At 60.7% G+C, this 23,229-nt stretch overlaps 1 protein-coding gene across 21 annotated transcripts in view; it reads left to right on the plus strand.

Moving 5' to 3' along the window:
* The window catches only part of LOC116147085 (adenylate cyclase type 1), a 41,791-nt gene that overhangs the window by 13,018 nt on the left and 5,544 nt on the right, over positions 1-23,229 (plus strand). For 2 of the 21 annotated variants that reach the window (XR_010379112.1, XR_010379119.1), the window contains 8 exons: positions 2,884-4,396; positions 11,118-11,217; positions 11,326-11,456; positions 11,635-11,723; positions 12,650-12,776; positions 13,301-13,419; positions 17,282-18,482; positions 19,023-22,865. Coding sequence is in view for 10 of the 21 variants with exons in the window: in XM_064482324.1 (XP_064338394.1) it covers positions 4,301-4,396; positions 11,070-11,217; positions 11,326-11,414 (333 nt within the window). In the remaining 11 variants the exon portion in view is untranslated. Of the gene's footprint in view, positions 1-2,883; positions 4,397-8,699; positions 8,812-11,069; positions 11,218-11,325; positions 11,457-11,634; positions 11,724-12,649; positions 12,777-13,300; positions 13,420-16,200; positions 18,483-19,022; positions 22,878-23,229 lie in introns of those variants that run through there. The other 19 variants (XM_064482324.1, XR_010379113.1, XR_010379109.1 and 16 more) reach the window with 19 other exon arrangements.

Genomic DNA, 23,229 nt, shown 5'->3' on the forward strand with positions numbered 1-23,229 from the left:
CACTGTGCTTCCCCACCGTCCCCCACAAAGTGCAGACCCTTCGCAGGCCAGGAGGTGACAGGAGCTGAGGTGCTGCGCGTCCTGTCTGCCCTGCAGCCCCGCATTTTAGGGCCGGCGCAGGGTTCCCGCCGCAAGGCAGCCCCTCTCTGGGCCCTTCACCCGGCCGGGGCCGCTTTTCAGGTACCAGGTTCGGGCCGACCCGCAGCTGCCCTTCCCTCTCTCCACCCGCCAGCCCGCTGGAGGGGCTGCGTCCTCCCTGCCCTGCTCTCTCCTTTGCTGCTGCTCTCCTCTCCTCCACCCCCATTTCTAAAACATGATCCCCCCTCCACCAAGGAATGCCGCCTGCCGGGAGCACAGTGGTTCCGCGTGCGTGTTGTGCGCGGCTGCTGTTCGGAGGTGGGTGCTGGCAGTGGAGACAGCCCCCGGCCCTGTGGGGCTCACGGTCTTGGGGGGGGGCACGACACGGCAGGGAATGTTAATCAACACGGGGCTGGGCTCGGGGTCCTGAGCCTGGGGGTCCTTTGTCACCTGTCAGGCTGGGTCCCCAAGGTGCTGAGGTGCGAGGTCAGTTAGGGGCTGGGCAGGGATTTGGGATGGAGGGGTTGAATCTGGGGGGTCACAGATACTAAGGGGGCACTGAAACCCTGGAAACTCCATGCTGATTACAAGAAGGAGAGAAGGTGATGAAGGGCCAAGCCTGGGCTCCGGGTCGCTGAGGGAGGGGGAGTGGGGAGGCAGAGGAAGGGCGCGGGGGGGGGGGGGGCGTCGGTTAGAGGGAGTGCCGGCAGCTGGAGGGTGTGTCCCGGGAGAGGGAGTGCTCAGCGCTGCTCCTGTCTGCAGAGTGAGGGCTGGACGCCGGGTCAGGTGCAGGGGGCCAGCGGTGGCCTCAGCAGGGGGTTCAGGGCACAGGGATGGCTTTCGGGGAGGCAGCGCTGCAGGTCTCCCCGGCAGGGGAGCGGGGGGGGTGCGGAGGGGAGCTGCCTGACGAGTGGGGACCAGGGGCTACCCAGCCCGCCCTCCCCGGTGCCTCTAGGGCCCTGGCACACCTGGCGGGCGCATCCCTCGGGGTCCTGCCCTGCCCTTGGGTCGGGACGGTCATGGGGCTGTTTATTAACCTTCAGAGATTGCCAGGCCCCTGGACTGACGTCCACCCCCAGGCTTCTCCCCGTTTCCTCACTCTGCCTCCCTTTAGGTTTGCTTGGTCTTGCTTTGTTCCCAGTGTGATTTTTCTCTTGCTTTCTTCACCCACCAACCCATCCACCCACCCATCCATCCTCCACACTTCCTGCCATCCATCCATTCAGCGAACATTCACCTCCTACTCATTGGGTATTCGGGGAGCGTGGCTGATCAGACAGACAGATGGACGGGTGGACAGACTGGGGGGATGAGTCCCTGCTGTGTGTTTACCCCAGCCTCTCATGCCAGGCAGGACGCCTGAGACTTGGTTCACGGGCTCGTTCCCAAGGCCGGACGCCCTGGGTGGTGGCCTTGGAGAGGCCAAGGCCAGGGAGGGTGGAGCACCTGCCTGCTCCTTGCGTGGTGACAGCTTCCGGCTCCTCGGCAGCAGGAGACCGCACAGCCCGCTCTGCTGCCCCAGGCGCGCGCGGCTCCTGGTCTGCCCCGCACTGGTGTGCTGGGTGCTCGTTCCACAGGCTGCCTTGAAGCAGGTGGAACTGGACCCTGAGCAGGTGGCCTCCCCCTGCTCCCAGGGGCCCTCAGGCAGGAGCCATGGTGGGAGTCCCCCGCGCCCTCCACCCAGCTCCAGGGTGGGGTGTGGGGGCCCTCCTGGTCCCAGGCCTCATGTCTCCCCGCCCCCGCCGTCGTGGACAGGACGGTCTCGCAAGTAACGGGGCCGCTGGTGCCGTGGCCTTGTGAGAGGTGGCAGACACGGGGCACCCCCTCGCTCTGTCCCCGGGGAAGGAGAGCTCGCGTGGCTGGCTGTCTCCCCTCCCACCGCACGTGCTGGGGAGCGATCGCCCCGGCTGAGTGTGGGCAGCGCTCACTGGTGATGGAGCTCTGGCCGCCTAGTGGCCTTGCTGCTCAGGACCAGCCAGGCCTCATTTCTCTGCGGGTGCAGACAGGGACGCTGGGTGCCGTCCGTTCCCACCGCGTGCGTTTAGGGCTTCCTGCGCCGAAGACCTCTCCTCTTTTCCAGGCCTGGAAGGCTCTGTGCTGAGCGCCCTGGGTGACGTTTCTGTCTCCCTGTGGGCCCTTCAGCTCAGTGACAGGAATGCGTCCATCTCTGTTGTGGAAGCAAAGACGGGAGGGAAGGAGGGAGGGAGGGAGGACCAGTGAACACATGAGCAGACACGTATGCGTTTCTAGAGACCGTTGGTGGCTGGCGCCCCTTTGCAGTTCAGGGCCAGGCCAATGGGGTGACCGTGTCCCAGGTGCTCTCAGGGCCAGCCGCAGGGGGACACTCACTTCTGCCTCAGTGCCCTGTGTGTCCCCCCCCCCCCAGGCCCGCAAGGAATTGAGGAGATTGTGCAGTGATGCGAGGACTTGGCGCTCAGGCAGTGCTGAGGGGCGGAAGCTCAGGCCGCGTGTCTAGGTTACGTGGGGCCCGTTTCTGCTCAGGTTATGCCAACTACGGATTTCCCCTTTTGTCACCAGAAAGGTCACTTGGGAGCAGGGGCCTGTTCCCGCCTGCCCCCGTTGTGTGGGGGCAGCGTGGGCCTGGGATTGGGCCGGGTCCTCCCACCCTGCGGGTTTTGGGGACGGACTGCTGACTGGGGAGGGGCCTGGCTTCCCCCCTCACCTGGCCGCCCTCTCCTTCCCCATCGTTTCTGCCACATCCTGACACTTGCTTCTTGTCTCCCTGCGGCCCCTGCTGCCCTCGGCCTGAATGCTCCTTCCACATCTCTGCCTCCTTTTCCATAGGGAGGTTCACATCACACAGACCACCCTGGCGTGCCTGAGCGGTGACTGAGGTGGAGCCCGGCCATGGGCACCAGAGGAACAGTGTTCTGAAAACTCACAACATCAAGACCTTTTATTGTGCCCTCGCATCGCCGAAAGGTAGGTTCCAGAACCCCTCCCGTGCTGCGCCTTCTCAGAGACAGACGGCTCCTCCTTCCTCCTCAGATCACTGCTGCTCAGGCCTTGAGCTCAATGCACACTGGGGGGTATCCCCACGAACCTTGTGTCCTGGGCCTGGGCTTTGCGTGTGTGGGGAGGGCAGTGGGACGGAACTTGGGGCCAGGGCCCTGGGTCCTCAAGGGCTGGGCCATCCTGCGCCCTCCCGCACCTCCCACTGCCTCTCCTGCAGTCAGGTTTGAGGACCCCTTTCAGGAGGTCAAGGGCGGGGTGCCCTGTGGACTGAGGGGTCTGTGCACACAGAAGGCTTGTGACCATCCTGTGTAGGGCGCTGGAGGTCACTCTGCCCAAGAAAAGTTACCTGGACATGATCGAGAGTGACTGAGCCACTTCCAGGGACACAAGTAGGTCAGATATGAGGGAGAACTTTGAGTTTTGCGGCCTGGGTGCTCCCCCGGGCCCTGGGATGCGCTGGTGCTCGTGTGACTTGGGGACCGTGGACGGGAGTGGCACTGGCCAGGGGAGAGAGATGGGGCTCAGAGGGGGACAGGCAGATAGTAAGCTGAGTCCTGAGGAAGGGGTGAGTGTCTGGGGGACCTGCACGTGTGAGCATGGCCGGCAGGAGGGCGGGGGGAGAGGTCTGGGTGACCCGCCGGGGTCAACCTGGGCACAAGGGAGCGGAGGGCAGAGGCTGAGGGCGGAGGCCTGTGGGCCACTGCAGGGATGCAGGGGGCTCTAAGCCGGGGAGGGGGCCTGGTGCCCTGCAAGGATGCTGCCCCGCGTGTCCTGCAGAATCAAACCCCAGGTCGGCTGTGGTTTGGGGGTGAGCGGGGTGACGAGGTCTGTTCAAGGAGCTGCCCCTTTGGAGAAGCTTGGGGTGAGGAGGAGAGAGAAAAAGGCAAAAGGCAGGAGGGGAGCCTGCGGGAAGGCCCCGGGCCCGTGGGTGATGCTCAGCAGCCTCGCGCTGACCCAGCCGGGCGCGGCCCACGGATCCGCCCCAGGACTCGGGGCGTCAGGCTGGCTTTCAGAGGCGCTGGGGTGTTAGAGAGCTGCGTGCTTGGAACCAGGGTGCCGGCTCCGCTGCCCGCTGTGTCTGGCGAGCAGCAGGCCTTGGGCAGCCGACCGGGAGCTCCCTGCTCGTCGCACTTGTGCCCCCTCCCGCCAGGCAGGACGTGTGTGTCCATCACGGCGTCTCTCTTTGCCCCACGTCTGCACCGATACTTCCAGGGCTGGCTCCTCGGACAGGAAACCGGCCCAGAGGATGAAGTTTAAGGCCGTGGGCTCCCTGCCGCTGCCGGAAGGTGTTCAGGCGGAGATCCCCTTCTCCAGCGTCCTGACCTGCGGGGACAGCGACAAGGTAGGTCGGCCCAGTGCTCGCGGGCCCGGCCCACTCCAGGTCCCCACCCGTCTGTCCTCTCGGCGCCGTCCTGCTGCAGCCGGGCCCCCTGCGCGCTGCGGGCCCCCTGGCTCTCCTGTCGCCGGGTCCCCTTCCTTGGTTCAGTCCTGCTAGTTGATGGGGCACGGCCTCCCGCCCTTGACCAAGGTTCCTTTTGTGGGCGTCTCTGCAGGGAGACCTGGGTGCAGCATCGTTCATCTTCCTTCTTGTGCTGGTCACAGTCACCTCTGATCTTTTTTAGTCTTCTGCTGGGGGGGGGGGGTCTGGGGTGAAATTCTGGAGCCAAGTGTGGGAAGCAATGTTGTGGGGGGAGGTGGCCCTCAGTGTCCGCTTCCACCACACAGTCCTGGTGTCTGTAACCCGGGCCAGCAACCCTGAGCTGATCCCCTCCAGGGGAGACCCCAGTCCTTCGGGGCAGGACAGCCTTGTCCCCAGGGTTGGGGTGAAGCCTGTGCTCCCCCACTCTGTAAGGGCCTGGAGTGTCTTCCGTTGGGGGACACAGGCTGTGAACACAAAGGGGTGGAGAACAGATGTTTGATTGGCTGTAAATGAGGTAGGGGCCTTGGTACATGGAGGAGCGTGGATTTACGGCTCCAGTAAGATGGAGATGGGCTGAGACAGGCCGGCCTGAGCTGCGGGGAGGCGACCCTCTCCCAGGGCTGTCAGCTCTACAAAGGCGGACACTCGTCAGCAAAGGGTGTGCTTTGTTGAGGGGTTGCAGGCGGACGTGGGGGATCCCAGCAGTGGGGACTGCAGTGGGCACCAGTGGGCACTGCATTTTCCCCACGTCCTCCTGTCCTTGGCGCTCCAGCCCCTCCCTTCCCCTGACACCTGTGCCTCCTGGACATTCTCGCTGTCCCCGTCGTTTGCGTCCTTGGGTCTGCAGTGACCAGCTGCCTGTGTCCCGAGATGGCCGCCTCGCGCGCTCTGCTGTGTGGGTTTTACTGCTTTGAAAAGGAGCTTCATCACCGCAGTTTTAGCAGCTTTTCAGGAAGCCACAAACTCCTGCTGGCTCAGGTGCAGCGCCTTATCCTAGCTGGAGTTTTTGTGATTTTGCTTCTGAGCTCGTATTTGGGACGATTTTATTTGGAAATTCCTTAAGCGCTCTCATGACGGTGAGCTTCATCAAGATTGGCCTTTCCCCTGCCAGCCGCGAGGGCGGCTGTAAACTAAATGCTTGGCTTGCGGTTTTGAAACAGGAAAAATGTGGGGCGAGAGGAGGGCCGTGTCCCAGGTCTCGGTCGAGTCCCCAGAACGCGCCCCACCAGGTGTGTGTCCATGGCTGCATCTGTGGCCACAGCTGCGTGAAGGGAGGTTTGTTCAGAGAGACGCACACTCCACAGACGGCGTGCGGCCGTCTCAGAAGGGAGCGTGGCCATGAGGTGCGGGGCGGTTAGTTTTATGGGCTTGGTAGCTTCATATGCTGACAAGTGGGGGGTTGCTCCAACTACTTTGGGGAAGGGGCTGGATTCCCCGGAATCGGCCACCGCGCGCCCTCTGACCTTTGATGGGCAGCCTGGGAACTGTCCTGGCCCCCGTGGGAGGGCCATTTACCATGAGATTGTAGTTTGATGAGCGTGTATTGAAGCTGGAGGTCTGCTGGGAGCTGAATCTTCCATCTCCTTGGTGCTGATGGCTGTGTCTTTCTTTTAATGGTTGTGCCCTGCCCCCTTCCCTCCGGTCTCCGTTTCCTGAAGTCTCAGGTAGAGACGCTGGCCCCAGGCGGCCGACAGGGGCAGACACACGCCTGAGGTGCCCCCGGTGCAGAGCCGGGTCTGAGGCAGGCCAGCAGTGGCGCGTCCCCACTGCACAGTCTCCCCTGATTGCTCTTTGCTGATGGAGCCTCGGAGCCTGGGGCTCAGCTGGAGGGCCTCGACCTCCCTGCCCGCCTTGCTCAGGCCCCGGGTTTTCTGTGGGAGCCCAGGACACATACGGGGCTCGGGAAGCTGGTCTCCCCCATGGCGGGCCCTCCCCTGGCCCGCATCCCTGCGTCCTGATGTCTCCGGCCCTGGTCATTTTCTTTCACCTTCCTGACTGCCGAGTTACGCGTTTCAGCGTATGTGCGAGTTAATACGTGTACCCAGAAGTTGTAAGAGGAGAACTTTCAGACGCTCTTGTTCGCAACATGGTCAGAGTAGAAACAGGGGTTTAAACGCTGTCTTCCTCCCACAGCGCCCCCACCCCCAGCCCTCTTGGCTGAACTTGGGCCCGTGGGGATGGAACTGGGGGAGGGGGGTGGGGCGCACCATTGAAACACACGTCCAACGTTCAGAATCAGGATAAATAATAGTTAATGCAATGTTTTAAAAAAGTCAAATGTGGGCGAGGGTGTAGCTCAGTGGTAACAGTGTGTGCTTAACACACATAATGTCCTGGGTTCAACCCCTGGTACTGCCATTAAAAACTCAAATAATAGTAAATAAATAAATCTAATCACCTCCCCCCAAAGAAGTTTGTTTTTTTAAACATTTATTTATTGAGTTAGTCATTTTACAATGTTGTGTTAAACCAAAGAAGTTTTTTTTTTTTAATCAAATGTAATCCAAAAGAATCCACAAGGAACAAAAAATCAAATTTTAGGTGAAGCCAGGGCAGTCCAGAGCCATCCTGGAGCGGAGGCAAGGGCTGAGCGCCCCCAGGACTCCTCTGAGAGAAGGGCTGAGAAGACCTAGGGGTCCAGGCTTCTCTTGGGCAGAGCATGCTGACTGGCGAAAGGACCTGTGACCCCAGGATTCAGACTGTGTTTGATTAACCTGCACAGTTACGGTCTGTCTCTCCGTCTCTGGGGCTGAGCAGCCTCCTCGGTGACCCACTTGGACCTCAGCGTCAGCAGCACCCGCCCCAGCTCCTCCCAGGGCTCCAGAGGTCCGGGAGGATGCACACCTCAGCTCACTGGCCCACCTTCTCTGGCCGGGGTCTACAGCCCCCTGCCCTGACCCTGTGGCCCAGGACCCTCCCGGGAGGGCAGGCCTGGCTGCATGCAGGGCCCTTCCCTCCCTGCTCTCATACCAGTGTCGGGAGTCCCGTTTGGATTCCTGGAGTCCCGCATGCTGCGTGCCCTTCATCTGCCTGGCTTTGTGGCCTTCCCACCGTCCCCGGGAGCATGAGGGGCAGTGTCCCGGGTTTCGTCCTCAGCCCCTGTGTCCCCACAGTCTCCCACAGGCGCCCTGTGGGCTCAGGGCCCCCAGACCCCAGCTCTGGCTGGCTGGCCGCTTCCCGCCTTGGAAGAAGCCATGCAGTGAGCTCTGGGGCGGTGGGTGCGTGTGTGCCTCAGGGTCTGCACCCCCAGTCATCGCTTCTGTCACCTTGAGCCCTCCCTCCAGGGTCCAGGGCCAAGCCCCCATCTGGCTGGCTGGTGTCTGCTGAGGGAGAAGTTTGGAGGGACGTGCTGCAGAAGACTGATCATTGATTTCCAGGCGGAGACGGGGAGTGCCTTAGGTTTTGTCTTTTCACGTATTTAGCATGTTTCCAGCTTTTGGAGGTGGAGTTGACAGACTGCCGATGGCAGGCATGTGAGCCGTGGCATCGAGCACCTGCGCAGGGACGTTCCCCATGGGGCTGCGGGGGCATCTCAGAGCTACGGTGTGACACCCACGCTAGGCGGCGGACCCTGGAGCGCCGTGTGTGTGGGGGTGCTCTGCCAGCTCATCACATGGTGGGTCCGTGTAACCATCCGCACGTGCCACTGCATACAGACATCGCCGTCACCGCCGAGGTCTCTCCCCGCGCAGGGTCACGCCGCCTCCCTCCCCACGGCCACCCTTGAGCCTGGCTGCCGCTGGTCTGCTCTCCCTGCCTGTGACTTGGTCACCCGAGGATGTTGTACAGATGGAACCGCACGGTGTGTGACCTTTGGAACTCGGCCCGTTCGTCGCCCAGCTCGGTGCCCCTGGGCCCTTCAGGCTGCTGACCCCCGCAGGCGTGGCTGGCCGGCCCGGCACGGGTCGGGTGGTGCGCTTTTATTTGACCCCTCAGCTGCCAAAGGACATTTAGGTGTTTCCAGTTTGGACTGTTACATAAACAACTGCGCTAAACCTGCAGGTGCGGGTTTCTATGTAGACGTTAATTAATTCTCATTTTCTTGGACTGATGCTCATGTGTGCCCTGATGGGTCATGGGTTTTAACTAGGGAGGTTGATTGATTGATGGATTGATTCACTTACTTACTTAATGGAAGGACTGGGGATTGAACCCAGGACCTCGTGCATGCTAAGCACGTGCTCCACCACTGGGCTACGCCCTCCCCCACTTTTTTTTTTTTAAGAAACATCCAGACTGTTTTCCAGAGTGACCGTCTCAGCTCACGTTCCCATCAGCAGTGCATGCGTGACCCAGTTTTCTCTGCTTCCTCACCAGCACTTGGTCCTGTAAAAAAGGTCACTACCTTTTTTTTTTAACCGTTACTGTTGTAATAAACGTGTGGGGACATCTGGTTGTGGTTTTATTTTGTGTTTCCCTGTTGGCTAATGATGTCAAATGTCTTTTCAAGCCCTCATTTTCTGTCCGTATGTTTCCTTCTTTGGTGAAATGCCTCTTGTGTCTTTTGTCTGCTTTCTGATTGAATTTCATATTTTTCTGTTTGATAGTTAAGCCTATGATCCATTCTGAGTTAGTTTTTTAAAGTAAAGTGTGCGGTTTGGGTCAAGGTTTATGTATTTACTTTTGCTGGCGGCTCTCCTGTGGCTCCAGCACCGTTTGTTGAAAGGCTATGCTTCTTCCACTGACTTGCTTTGGCACTTTGTCAGAAATCACTTGTCCGTGGAGGGGAGCGTACAGCTCAAGTGGCAGAGCACGTGCTTAGCACGCATGAGGTCCTGGGTTCAATCCCCAGTCCCTCCTCTAAAAATAAATACAAATAAAGCTTAACACTTCCCCTCAAAAATACAAAAAACAAAAACCTACCGCCGCCAACAACCAAAAACTCAGTTGCCCGTACTTGCGTGAGGCTGTCTCTGGGCTCTGTGTCCTGTTCCCTTGATCTGTGTATCTGTCCCTGTGCCAAGACCACACTGTCTGGGGTGTAATTAGATAGTAAGTCACTGGCAGCGTGATTCCTCTCACTTGGTTTCTTTTTAAGACAAAGAAGCTATTCTGATCCCTTTGCCAGTCCATTTAATGTTTAGAATAAGCTTGTCTTTCTACAGAAAAAAAAACCCCTGCTAGGGTTTGAGGGGAAGGACGTTAAGCCTGTGTCCATCAGGGTGGGGGGAACTGACGTCCTCACTGTGCTGAGTCTTCTGATCCCCGGTGGCTCTCCTGTCCGTTGATGTCTCTCTCTGGCGTTTTATGGTTTTCAGCCTACGCGTCCTTGTGCATGCTTTGTTAGACTGACTAGTGTTTCTCTGTCTCAGTGACTGTAAATGGTGCTCTGTCTTCATTCTGGTCTTCACGTGCTCATAGTTTAGTCTGAAGAAATACGGTTGGTTTTTACTGTGTGCCTCGTACCCTGTGACCTTTTGGAGCTCATCCATCCGTCCTAGGGTTTTCTTCTCCCGTCAGGATTCTCTGTGCTGACTGTCATACCTTCTGCAGATACGGGCAGTTTCGTTTCTGTCGTGCTGATCTGTTTTTTCTTTCTTTTCCCTTCCTTCTCGCCCTGGTTGGAGGGCTCTAGCTCTGTGTTGAACGGGAGGGTGAGACGGACACCGCTGACTGTGCAGTTGCAGAGGGTCCGCATTCAGTCTGTCACCGCCGAGCACGCTGTCAGCTGTCGGTGCTCAGTAGACGCTCCTCACCAAGCTGGGGAGGCTCCCCTCCAGTCCTGGTTGTCCGATCATGTGTATCAGGAATGGATGTTGAACTCTGTGCAGTGCTTCTTCTGTATCAGTTGATATGACCATGGGGGATTCCACGTGATGGTGAATACGGTTGTAATATAATGAAGTGTTGCATTGATGTTCAAATACCTCAGCAGCCTTGCGTGTCTTGGAACAGTCATGTTGCAAACCTTTATGTATATATTGCTAAACTCTTTCTGCTGGATAAAAAGTTCTTAGGATTTTTTCATCAATATTCGTAACAGGTATTGCCTCAAAGATTGTTTTCTCTCTTTTTTTTTTTTTTTCTTACTGTCTCAGCCTGGTTTGGGGATCAGTTTAATGCTGACTTTATAAAGTGAGTTGGGAAGTGTTGCCTCCTCGTCTATTTTCTAGAAGCTATTGTACAGAATTTTTGTTAACTTTTATTTCAGTGTTTGGTAGAATCCTCTGGTAAAATCGTCTCAGCCTGGAGATTACTTTTCCACGAATGTTAAAATCATGAGTTCGATTTCTTTAGCAATCACAGGGCTGTTCTGATTACCTTCCCTGCTGGGTGAGCTGCAGTAGTTTGCGTGTTTCAGGGAGCAGGTCACTGATCTCAGCTGTCAGATTCACACCGCGCTGCTGTCGTGGTGTTTACCATCCTCTTCGTGTCTGCAGGGTCGGTAGTAAAGTGACATTTCTTTCCTGAACTTGTTAGTGTCTTTCTCTCTTTTTTGTTTTGTCACGCTTGCTAGAGATCTATTGATTTCATCAGTATTTTCAAAGAACCAGGTTCATCGCTGTGTGCCGGACACTGTCCACTGCTTGTGTGTGCGGCCCGGAAACCCTCCGCACGGCGCCACCACTCGTGTGCCGTGTAACCCCACTTACAGACGCGGGATGATGACGAGATGACTCACCTGGGGTCTCACCGCCAGCAGGTGTTGGAGCCGCAGCTGCATCTCAGATCCCCACTCCAGGCCCCCAGACTCCGCAGTGGGCGAGGATCCAGAAGGAGGGACCATAGAGTTCTTTTCTTTGGTAAGTGGAGTGTGTGACAACATTCCTTCCTTCCTTCCCGTGATGGGCAGCAGAGGGGCTTGAGAAAGCCTCGGAAAAACTCAAGACACCGCTCATCTTTTTCTGCAGACGTGGTCTGCACCACCCCCAGGACACGCGTCAGCAGGTACATCGGCCGCCTCCTGGAAGCCAGGTGGAGCTGGGGATGGAGGACCTGAGCGGCTTCACCCTGAAGTACAGGCAGGCTGGGCGAGGGGAAGGTAGGTGCCGGGGTGGGGTACCGGTGGGAGGCTGGGGCCCTGGGACGTCTGAGAACGTGGGTGCGGCCCTTCTCAAGGCTGCAGTGGTTCTGGGCAACCCCGCGCCGTCGGGAAGAGCCTGGTGTCTCCGGGAAGCCAGGGCCACTGACGGGGGATTCCTGTCTTGCGGTACCACCAGCTTCAGGGCGAGTGTTCCACCAGCGCCGTCGCCCTGGGCCTGAGTCTGGCCACCTCCCTCGGCCTTGTCTACCTGCTGATAACCCCGCAGTAAGTGCTGTTCTGGGTCCGTCGGTCAGAGGGCACCGCGAGTCCCTTGCCTGTCAAGTTCAGGTTTCACTCCCGCAGTCACACTCCCACGGTGCCCCGCCTCTGGGGACAGCCTGAGCCACACGCCAGCTCTCCACTTCCCGGAGGGACTGGCTGTGCGAGCCTGCTGGCCGCTGTGTGGGGCTGCTCTTAATTTTAAGTGCCCTCAATTCTAAGACCTCTCCGTCCACAGCACACGCACCATTGGCTTCATGACGGCTTCCGCGAGAGGAAACAGACCAAACAGGCACCCTGGTTTCCAGGTGCTTGTGGCCCAATTTTCCAGAAAAAGCAGGCTCTGGAAAGGAACGCAGATATAATAGTTTAAACAACGTTTAATCATTACGAGTCCTAGTGAGTTTGGCAGTGTTTGTGTTTTAGTAAGAAAGACCCCAGAAAATCTCCACTTTTTTCCCAGACATACCACTTTCTTAATAAACCTCCCGAGTGGAGTGATCCTCCTGCGAGTTTGCAGGAAACGCGTGGAAGCCACCCCCAGCCCCAAACACCGGGCACATAGAGGCCGTCTGCACGGCCCTACCTGGGGACCCAAGTTTTCCTAGAAAAGCCCTTTCCAGATGAGGCCCAGGCAGAGGGCAGTGCCCGGCAGCCAGGTCTGTGCAGCCCTCGGCCTTCCTGCATGAGGAGAGTGCCTCCCAGGTGCTCCCAGGGCTGGAGAGACCCTGGGGTGGTGGTGAAGTGAGGGCAGGCACAGGAGGGGCTCCTCTGCGAGAAGAGGACCAGCACGGGCAGCCCCCCAGAGGCCACTGCTGCTTCTAGGGGGCTGGGACCCGGGTGGGGCAGGGGAGGGAGGGCGGGGCCCCGGGCATCCTCTGGGCACAGCTCACCTGGCCCAGCCCGCAGGGACTGTGTGTCGTCTGTCCTAGGGGTGTGGCTGCCTGCTCCCGCTGGTGTTCTGCGTCTGCTTCCTGGTGTCCTGTGTCCTGGACCTGCTCATCACCTGCTCCAGGCACGTGTGTGTGTCCTGTACCTGCCGATCACCTGAGCACGCAGGTGCGTGGCCTCTGCCTGCCCTCTTGGCAGGACAGGGGGAGGCAGTTTGTCCCTCGCCCTCCTGGCAGGTGAAGAGCCGTCCATGGAGGAGAAGCTCACTAGCCCCATCCTGTGTGGTGCCGTGTGGAGTTCTGGGCCGTGCCGTATAGACACGGGGGTGGGTGTGGATGGTGACTGAGTGAATGAACACAAGGAGTGACGCTGTTCTTTCCAAAAGGAGGGCCCTGTGCCCTGTCGGGTGACCGTGTCGCAGACGGGGGCCTCCACACTCTCGAGGAGTCCTCGTTGGCTCTGGAGCCAGGGTTGAGCCCGTGGCCCGGTGCTGCCCGAGGCTCCCGGGAGGGGGCTCTGTCCTTGTCCTGCACACCTTCCACGCCTCCTGAACCTCCTTTTCCAAACGTCCCGTTTCCCCGCCCCAGTTGGCACGTCTGACAGACCCAGGGTTATCTTTGTACAGTTGTTGGAAAGAGCTACTTGGGAAGGCTGAGTCTAGTTTAACTACTTCAATTCTTTCTTATTCATAGGCACCCTCTTGATTGAAGTTGAGAGAAAAACGCCATTTGAGTAAACGGCCACAGTGCAGCTCCTTGATCTCATAGGTGGAGCGGCCTCGGGTTCAGTCAGCTGAGATTTCCCGCTGCAGGTGAGGCGGCTTTATTCACCCGATTTCAGTCGAAAGCGCAGCAAGTAGATGCTGGCTTTTAAGGCCTGTCACCCTCGTCCCCAGTGCTGGGGACCCGTGTGCCCGGCGGACGAACGGTTCTCCTGGTCGGGGGGGGGGGGCCCGGGCTCCGCCAGCCCCGTTCTTTCTGAACGTCCGCTGTCCCTCCTCGCCCTCCCTCGTCGGCCTGCGCGTTGTCCTCCGTGTGGGGTTGTGACCCGGCGCCGCGGCGGCTCCCCCTCCCGGCTGCGGGGCAGGAGGCCGCCCGGGCGGAGCGCACGGTCCTGACGGCAGGCGGCTTCAGTCCACCCGGCCGGCGCGTGCCTGTTCAGGGGCGACCCACGTGCTCAGACACTGCCCTCCCCGGGCCCTGGACGGGACAGCAGGGCTCTGAGCTCACCACAGGGCTTGTGCGGAAGGCTGTGGGGCCAGGCGACGGGAGGCGCGTGGTCGGCGGGACCCGGCTGGGGAGGATGGGGGCCGGCGGGTGGGCAGAGCTGTCCAGCAGGGCCCGGCGCGTACGGAGGGAGGGGGGTGCCAGGGGCACGGCTGTGCCCGCGGCTGGGTTAGGTCCATTGCCGCCGCGCGTCCTGAGAAGGCCTGGGAGTCACAGAGGGCCTTCCTCTGTGCCACAGGAGTGGCCACAGCCAGGGCGTCAGGGCCGGCGTGGCAGCTCCAGGACCACCTGGGCCCTTCGCCCACCCCAGTGGCTCCCTCATCACCAGGGGCTGCCAGCTCCGGGGCCTTTGTGAAAGGGACGGGAACTGGAGCTGATGTTCATGAAGGCCTGGGAGCAGGGCCTGGGACACCACCGGCTCCACTGAACATTCTTAGAACAAGAGAAGCGACTGGTGCAGCAGAGGGGCGGGGTCCGTGTGGGTCCCACAGGCCAGGTCGCTGTGACCAGAGGGGGCGCTCTGCGGGGCTGGGGGCGGAGGGCGCGGGGGCAGGCGGCTGGAGGGTCCGCGGTGAGGGCTGGAACGGGGCAGGGCAGCCCCGAGCGGACGCGCGGGCCCAGCTGAGTTTGGGTGGCCTGCCGAGGGTGCGCCTGCGGCGGTGCTGGCCCTGGGTGGGCACGTGGGGGGACCAGGGCTGAGCGGGTGGGGCGGGGTGGGGAGGAGTGGTGAGGAGGGCGCCAGAGGGGCGCCCGCTGGACCGGCCCCTGGGCACCTGCAGGTGCAGGTGCGTGTCGTTCTCGGGGGCGCCAGGCCTCCCTGGTTCCCGGGGACACGAGTGTGGTGTGACTGGGACGGCAGCCCCCACAGCCTCCCCCCAAGGCCGGTGCTCATGGTCATATTTCAGCCTCATTTTCCCATTCCCTGTCCCAGTCACCCCTTTGTGGTTTTCTGAGCAAAGGCAGAGGAGATCCTTCAGGCCGGTGAGTCCTAACTCGGGCTTCCTCCCCTCCCTGTGTTACCAAGTCCAGACTTGTTCTGCTCGCCGCACGACAGGCCAGTAAATCGGGAGACGAGGTGTTAGGGCAGGGAATACCGACTTTATTTGGGAAGCCAGCAGACCAAGAGGATGCCAGACTAACGTCTTAGAGAACCACCCTCCCCAAGTTAGAATTCAGGCTGCTTTTATACTAAAAAGGGGAGGGTGTGGTTGGCTGTTGCAAACTCCCTGCTGCAGGAATCCTCTGTTCTTGCAGCCTTCCCCGGGGGTCAGGTCATGGTGCCCCTGCAAACCTCCCACAAGACAAATGTTTTCTGTTCTGCAACTTGTTACCTTTACAGGAGTGCGAAGGTGTCAACATCCTTCAAGGGCAGAGCCCCGAGAACAGGCTCTCCTGTGCATTTCAGGCTAAAGGCAACGCTGTTTTATAAAAGGTGCAGAGCCGGCAAGACTGAGCCCAGAAAACAGGGCACAGGGTTAAAGCCAAAGGAACAGGTCTCACGTGGAGTCAGATTTGTCCTTTTCTGTTACACCTGCTGCCCTGGCAGGGCTGGCCCCCCCAGCCCCGCCCACCCTGGACCCCGAGTGCCGCCTGCAGGGGGTGGGGAGGCAGGGAGGGGGTGTGCAGCGCTGGTGAGATAAACTAGACGTGGCTGATGGATGGACGGTGACTGGAAAGTCAGAAAACCTCTGGGTTTTCCCTCTTTGGGGCGGGAGACGGAGCCTCAGCAGAGGGCGATGACCTTGGAGACAAACCCAGCAGCTCCTGGTCCCCGTGTTACATCGTGTCCTACCTCGGCCTCAGTGGCTCCCGCAGTGTATATGTGTGGGACTGAGTTCATTTATGTAGCATAGATTAAGTCAGTATTTTTTAAATTTCAAATTGCAACTCACTAGGGCTGTACATTTTTTTTTATTTTGGTGAGTTGTGAACAAAAGCAATGGAATAGGAATGAATGAAAATGTGACTCAGTGTCAGTCACCCACAGGGTGTCCTGGAAGTCTGTTCCAGCTGTGTGTGTCTGTGTGACTGTGATCTACAGCATGGTTCTTGGCTTGTCTCCTGGCTGGAAGCCTCTGAATGCCCTCCCCCCGCCCCCAATGGGAGCAGGTGGTCCAGGGAGCCGGGCCTCCCTTCTCCCGGCCCCTGACACACCCAGGGCAGGAGCCCGGCCTGCCGAGTGGAGACGAACGTGCTTGTGCAGTGGTCCCATTTGCCTACGCTGTTCAGAGTCCACGGCCACAGGCCTCGGGCACAGCGGGGCCGTCACTCAGCGGCCACCTGCCTCCCCCGACCATTTGGCGCAGCTGCGGTTTCCTCGTGTCGTGTCCGGGTCACGGCACACTCCACGGCTTCTCTCCCTGCAGGGCTCAGGCTCTCGCTCCCGATTTGCCCTGCGTCCCCCTGCCTTGTGCCCTCGTCCCTCTGTTGGGGTCCTTCGTGAAATTCAGCACCGGCTGTGAACTGCCCTTTGGCCATGGGGTCCGGGACGCCCAGCCTGGCCATGGCTGCAGAGTCGCCTTGAGACAGTGACAGCGAGCCTTGAGGACGTTCCAACATCTCACACCCCACTGGGCTGCCTTTAACTAACTGTGGGCCCCATTTTAGGGGCGTTTTCCATTGTTCATGTCCGACCAGCTGCCTTTTTTTTGGTGTTGTGACAAATTAGTCCTTGAGCCGTCATTTGGTCTGAGTGTGCACCCGTCTCGGCTCCCTGTGTGAGCTGAGCAACCCGGCCTGTGTCCCCGTCTGCGGAGGGAGTGAGGCTGGCTGGTGGTGTCTGGGCCCCGGTTCCTGACCTGCAGAGCAGGGAGCGTAATGACCCCGACTTCACGGATAACCGAGTACGTGGCCCAGGGCACCCTTGCTCGGGGGTGCTTTCTGTGAGGTCCCGCGGTCTCTCTTTTTCTTTCCACTTCCAATGTCAGAAGTGTGATTCTAAGACTTTCCAACTTCATCCATGAAATCATCTATTGAGTGTTGCAAAAATGTATTTAAATAGGCTTCAAGTAAAATTTCTAGTAACTTAACGAAAGTTGTATAAAGCCTGTGTGAAGAAAGTGATAAAACTTAACGCATATACAAGAAGAAACAAACAAAGGGGAATTTTACCATTTCTGAGACAGAAGGGCGCAATAGAATGGAAGTGTCAAGTTAATCTGCTCAGGGAATTTCGGCGCCAGTCAGTGCCACGGGGCGGAGCGGACGTGGGAGGCGCTGCTCTTTTCAATTTAAAGGTGTCACTGTTCAGGTTTCAGATTTTGGCAGCGTTTTCACCTGGGAGGTTAATTATATGAAAACAGCCAGGAAACGTGTGTGGCAGATGAGAGCGGGTGAGAGTCTGGCCGCGGTCAGATGCTTCTCGCCGTTCTGTGCTGTGGAATGGTGTACTGTGGCCACCAGCGACTTTGTAAAAGAGGCTGTTTTCAGTAGCGTTTTATGGTTCAGTGTTTTGCAGGATGCCTGGCGATCCAGACCCGCACCGGCCTGTGCACCTTCATGGTGGTCTGAGTCTGCTCCGTGGCCCCAGGATGAGTGGTGAGCATGTCTGCGGGGGCGGGGCGTGGCGGGAGCCGTGAGGTGCAGGGATGAGGGGCACCTGCAGGAGCCGCACTGGAGGTCCGACCCTAGGGTGGGGAGGGGTCAGAGGTGGGCCTGGGGTGCCCCAGGAAGCCAGGGCCAGGGGGACGTCACCCAGGGGAGGCGATGTGATCGGCCCTTCGTGGTGTGCCGGGGACAGGAGCCGGGCAGAGAGGTAGGACGGAGAGGTGGTGGGCAGGAAGAGGATGGAGCTGAGGGGTTTAGGAGGATGGCAGGGGGCCTCGTGCCCCCCAGCCCAGGCCCTGGGGCTCCGCTTCTGGTAGTGAGGAGCCTTGAAGGGCCACGAGCAGGCGGGAGTGTCCGAGGCCCGGCTGGTGGCACTGGTGGAGTGGCTGCAGCGGGAAGCTGGGAGGGCGGGGGAGCAGGGGGTGCTGGGTGGGGCCCCTCCGTCCCCTCCAGGCGGGCCGCCTGCCCTGGGCCTGGGGCTCCAGCCCCAACGGGTCCCTGGTGGTCCTGCCATCTGGGGGCCGCGCCCCAGTGCTGCCCGCCCCGCCCTGCGAGTCTGCACCCGACGCCCTGCTTTGGGGCCTCGCGGGCACCCTCCCGCTGGGCATACTCCTGCGGGTCTCCTCCTTGTCCGGAGTGATCCTGCTCACGTGCTCACCGCATCCTACTCCTGGTCCTGGAGCCCAGCTGGTACACGAAGACCGTGGGGCAGGTCCGCTGCTCCCGCCGGAGCCCGTGGGCGGGTGTGGCGAATCCCCGCCTGTGATGCCCTGTGTTCCGGTTTGCTGGCTAGAAGCTCGTTAGTGCCAGGCGTCACCCCTTCTTCACTTGGGCGCCAGTTCCAGCAGGTCCTTGGGCTTCCCCGTGAGGGGTGGCGCTCAGCCCGGGTCGGTCCCAGGCGCCTCCGGGGGAGTCGCGTCTGAGGGGCCCTCCGTGCACGGGCCCTGTGTTCTGGGCACTGACGTGGGTTTTCCTCCTCCTCCTCCTCCCCAGCGGGCGGCAGCGTCTCCAGGCGCAGCCTCCAGCCGATCGTGGCTGTCCTGCTGTTCTCACGTGCGCTGTCCCCGCACGCCCGGCAGGTGGACGTCAAGCTGCGGCCAGAGTATGTCTGGGCCACACGGGCAGGAGGAGCCCTCTGCTTCCTTGGGGGCCGGCAGCTGGCAAGGGAGTCTCTTGGGGGGGGTGCAGGTGGGGGCTCCCGGTTAGACGCCGGCGGCCTTGTGGGCGGCACCGTCGGGCAGGAGGTGCCGGGGACAAGGAGCAGGACCGCAGGGCGGCAGGAAGGGGGGGGCAGCTGTGAACCGTGTCTGGCAGTCGGAGTTCAGCTGTCTGGCCAGCAGTGAGCGCCCTGTCCCCAGAGGCGTTCTGGCAGGGGGGTGACGGTGCAGGGGGGCTGGACGTGACAGCAGGTCTCCCCAGCCACTCGGATGCAGAGAGAGAGGAGGAGAGTTTATCACAGGGATGGGCCCGTGAGGTCGCGGAGGCAGGGCGGTCCCGCGGCCTGCTGTCCGCAGTGAGAGGACAGGGATGCCAGGGTGTACGTGTTCCACTTCGAGCCCCGCTGTCCGGGGGCGGGGGAAGCTGGACACCCAGCTCAGGCAGAGTGCGAATTCACCCTCCTCTGCCTTCTCCTTCTGTTCAGGCCCCTGGGGACTGGGGGACGCCCGCCCACGTTGTGGAGGGCGGCCTCTTCCCTCCGCCCAGCGGCGCGGAGACTGACTCTCCTTACGCACCTGCTGGGACGCAGCCGCGGTGACGCTCACCAGCCCTCTGGGCGCCCCGTGGCCCGGGGAGCTGACGCCTACCAGCAGCCCCTCCCCGTGTGCTCGGCCCGGGCCTGGCGCCCCGTAGGTCCTCCGCACAGCTGGACCCCCTGCAGACGCTGCGTTACCGACGTCCGGCAGCCCCTGGTCCCTCTGGGGCCTCAGGACAGCCGCTGCTGGGCTGTCCTCTCCGTGGGAGAGAGCCTGGGAGGGGCAGGGGCATGTGCCACCTGCGGTGGGGACAGGGGGGCAGTGGCCGCACCGATGAACACGACTGCTCCCCCTCTAGTTCAGGAAGCCTGTAAAAGACAGACGCTGGTTAAACAGCTTTTTTTTTTTTTTTAATTTTTTAAAAAATTGAAGTATGTAAGTCAGTTCCAGTGTGTTAACTTCTGACCTGCGCCGTCACGTCCCGGTCGTGCACACACGTACACGTATTCGTTTTCATATTCTTTTCCATCAAAGGTTATTACAGGGTCACTGAACCCAGCTCCCTGTGCTGAGTGGGTTTCTGTCTGCACATCAGGGCAGGTTTCCTGTGGAGGTTCACGAGGAATTACTGCCTTCCCCTGGGTAAACAGAAGAAGGAACGTGCGTGTGTGTGTGTGCGCGTGCGTGTGTCCTGTGCGTGCGTGTGTCCTGTGTGTGCGTGTGTGTGCACCCGTCTCTGCATCTGCAGGTGCGCGAGGTGGGAAGCACAGCCCACTTGCCCCTTTCTGTGCAACAGCTTCACTGAGATGTGACTCACCCAGAACCCCAGGCAGTTCTCGGAGTTGTGCAGCCATCCCCAGTCAGTTTTAGTGTATTTTTCCTGCCCCCCCCAAGACCTCATGTCCATTTGTAGTCAGTCCCCGTTTCTAGCCGCACCCCCCAGCCCTGAGCCACCTCTAATCTGCCTTCCGTCCCTGATGACTTGCCTGTTTCTTTCATTCTTCAGCCTGTCGTCTTCAGCTAGTGCCCGTTCTGCACAGACTGGCCCCCTGTGTGTGGCCAGTGGGAGCCCCGAGCCAGGCCTTGGTGGGAGAGACCTCGATCCTTAGGGGCCCGGGCCCGGTGCTGTCCTCGCTTCATACGTGGATTCTGGATTCCTGGAGAGCAGGGGGCTGCTGAGATCTGAGCACCTTGCTTGCTCTCCATGGGCGGGGGCGCCCAGGGGGTGTCTGTGCCGTGTGGGGCGCAGGCGGGGCCTCTGGGGAGGGCGCACGGGTGAGAGCACCTGGTCCTGACCCAGCCCCTGCTCGGGGCGCCCTGGCTGCTGCCCTCATCAGTGCCAGGGCCAGACCGCAGCCCCGTGAGCGTGTCCACACGATGCCCGGCCAGGCTGCTGGGGGAGCCTGGGCCTCCCCGGGCCTCCTGGAGGCTGAGACGTGACCGAGGGAGGGTGAGGGGCTGCTGCTGGGGAAAGGGGACTTGGCGTATGGCAGAGGGGGAGCTTTGCAGAGACCCCCAGGCGGGAAGGGTGGCAGGGAGACCGCTGAGGAGTCAGGGCCTCCCTTCTCTCTGGGCAGGGCTGACCGCCAGCCCCGGGGCCAGGAGGGCAGGATCCCATCCCTGTCTGGGAGGCGGCCTGGCAGTGGAGTGTGATAGGGCAGGGGGCAGGGCTCCCACAGTGACGGGAGCCACCAGGAGGGCGCCTTGGGCGTGCTTGGCCTCTGGGCGGGGGAGGGGGGGCGGGTGGAGGTGGGAGTGGTCTTAGGCACAGATCACTGGGCTGGGCAGAGGGCAGAGGGCACACTCCAGACCGGTGAGGTCAAGGGAGCGGATGAGCATCTGAAAGCGGCGGGCGGGTGTAGGACCGCCTCAGGCTGTGTGTTACTCGGGGCACCACGTGGAGGGTCCTCATCCCAGACCTCGGGGGCAGGGGGGCAGTCTGCACAACTCGGGACAAGGCGGGCCACCAGGCAGGATTCGTGACCGTCGGCCGAGGGACTCGGCCAGCCTGCAGTGCCCAGGCTGCGAGGGACCCGGCCGCTCTTCCCCTCCCTCCCAGCTCCTGCTGCTGCGCTGGTGCTGCTGCCTGGCTGAGCCCAACCAGAAGCAGGCGGCAGGGGGACCTGCAGGGAGAGTCCCCTGGGTGGTCCCGCGGTCAGAGCAGACCCCAGTGGGAGACACCAGCACACGCTGGCCGGGTCCTGGAAGGGGACTTTGGCCACTGCAGTTGGCCAGAGCCACGCCAGGTGACAGGGACAGCCTGTCTGTGGTGAGCTGTGCCTCTGCACTTGGTCTTGCCCGGCTCTGGCCGGCCCCACCGTGAGGTGAGCTTTCCGGGGAGTTCAGGGCCAGAGGGACCCGCTGGGTCGCAGGGGAAGGGCTGCTGACGCTGCACACACTGACCTAGTTTTCCAAGGATGTGCGACAGCAAACACATGTCTTCCCTGTAAACACGGCAAGACAAGAACATTTCTAGACTTGGCCCGTTCGCCTCCCCGGATGCTTAAGCCCATCAGGCAGGCATCCGAGTGCCTCTGGCAGCCACAGAGTTGCCAGACCAGAGCCTCGGTGGGTTAATTATTTACTGAGACCTGGCTGGTCCTGCGGCCCTGCGTGAACACGGGCGCTTCCCTCCCGATGGCGCCTTCGGCCTCTTCATCTGTAACTATCGGAATGCTTTTCGCTGCAGTGATTTTCCTCTGAATTCAGTGCATAATCTTGAGGGCTGTGACGCTTTTGATTGTAGCAGGACAGGTCCTTTCTCTCCAGGTGATGCTTGTTCTCAGGGTAATTCCCTTCTGTGCAGCTGCCATTCCGGGCGCTGGGAGGGAGGGCCGGCACGGACGGGGCATTCCCTGTGGTTGGGCCAAGCCGAGGCTGCTGCGTCTCCTTCTCCAGCCACTTCCCTTTGCGAGCTTCCTTTGCCCACACGCGTGCCGGTAAAGTCATCCTCAGGGCCGTGGGACGTGCGCGCCACCCTGCCCGTGACCCTGACTTCACGTCCGAAGGGCCGTGTGTGGAGTTCATGCTGTTGTCTGTTCCCGGCCCTGGCGTCTCCTCTGGGCCGTTGGGGCGAGTGCGTCTCCGCAGACACCCCCCACCCCCCGGGGACGGTGCTTCGGGCTGAGTCACAGCGGTTCCGCAGCGCAGGGCCGGGGGAAGGCCCACAGACCGAAACGTCGGCGAACGTCCCCCACTCGAGGGAAACCACACGTGATTATGCAGGAAGAGAGCTACTCTGACGGCCGTAAATCTGTTACAATTGTAAATAAATTGAAATAAACTGAAACAAATGTAAAAAGAAAATTGAAAGAAATAAACCAAGAACCAATGCTTTTTATCACAAAGTGATCCACCAAGATTTTTTTAAGTTGACTCATATCCAATTACACCGAATGCATTAAAATATCATGACCGTTAATCATTTTCGAGGAAAACAATATTTGCGCCACTAACAAATAAAACAAAACCTGCTATTTTAAAACCGTTCTTTCCTTTCTCTTTCTCTCATCCTTCGATAAAACCACCTTGTGTGTCTGTCAGGGCACACGTGTCACAGGAGGACAATGGCACGTGGCTTAGGAGCCGCCCGGGCCCCTCCCGAGGCCTGGCTTCCCCCACGGCTGTGTCCCCGGATGCGACCTCAGCCCCGTCCCCGGCGCGTCCCTTCCTGTCTGCAGGGCCCACGGTCACCGGCGCCGGGCCCCGTGGCTGCTGGCTCCCTCCTCGGCCCTCAGCCGCCGCCGGCCCGCCCGCTGTGAGGAGCAGCCCATCCTGCGTCGGTCTCCGTGGTGACGGACGCCCTCCGTGGTGACGGACGCCCCCCGTGGCCGCCCGCGTCGGTCTCCCCGAGAACGCGCTGGGGGCGGCCTGGGGCCCCGCTCAGGCCCCCGCACCCCGGGGCTGCGGCCTGGGGCCCCTCACGTCCTCCTTTGGGGACCCTCAGCTGCTCGCTCTTCACTCGCAGAATCAGGACAGGGGCTCCGGCAGCAGGACCCCGACCAGCTGGACCGCTCTTACGACAGCAATCGGCGACACCCCTCACGTGTCACAAGGTGTCGTGCCCCCTCCTCGCCCCGTGACACGTAGGGACGGCGCCTCTGTGAACGGGCGTGTGACACCGATTCACGGAGGGGACGCGCGCGGGTTCACGGC

This window comes from Camelus dromedarius, chromosome 35 (assembly GCF_036321535.1).
Source record: "Camelus dromedarius isolate mCamDro1 chromosome 35, mCamDro1.pat, whole genome shotgun sequence".
NCBI classification, from domain to species: Eukaryota; Metazoa; Chordata; class Mammalia; order Artiodactyla; family Camelidae; genus Camelus; species Camelus dromedarius.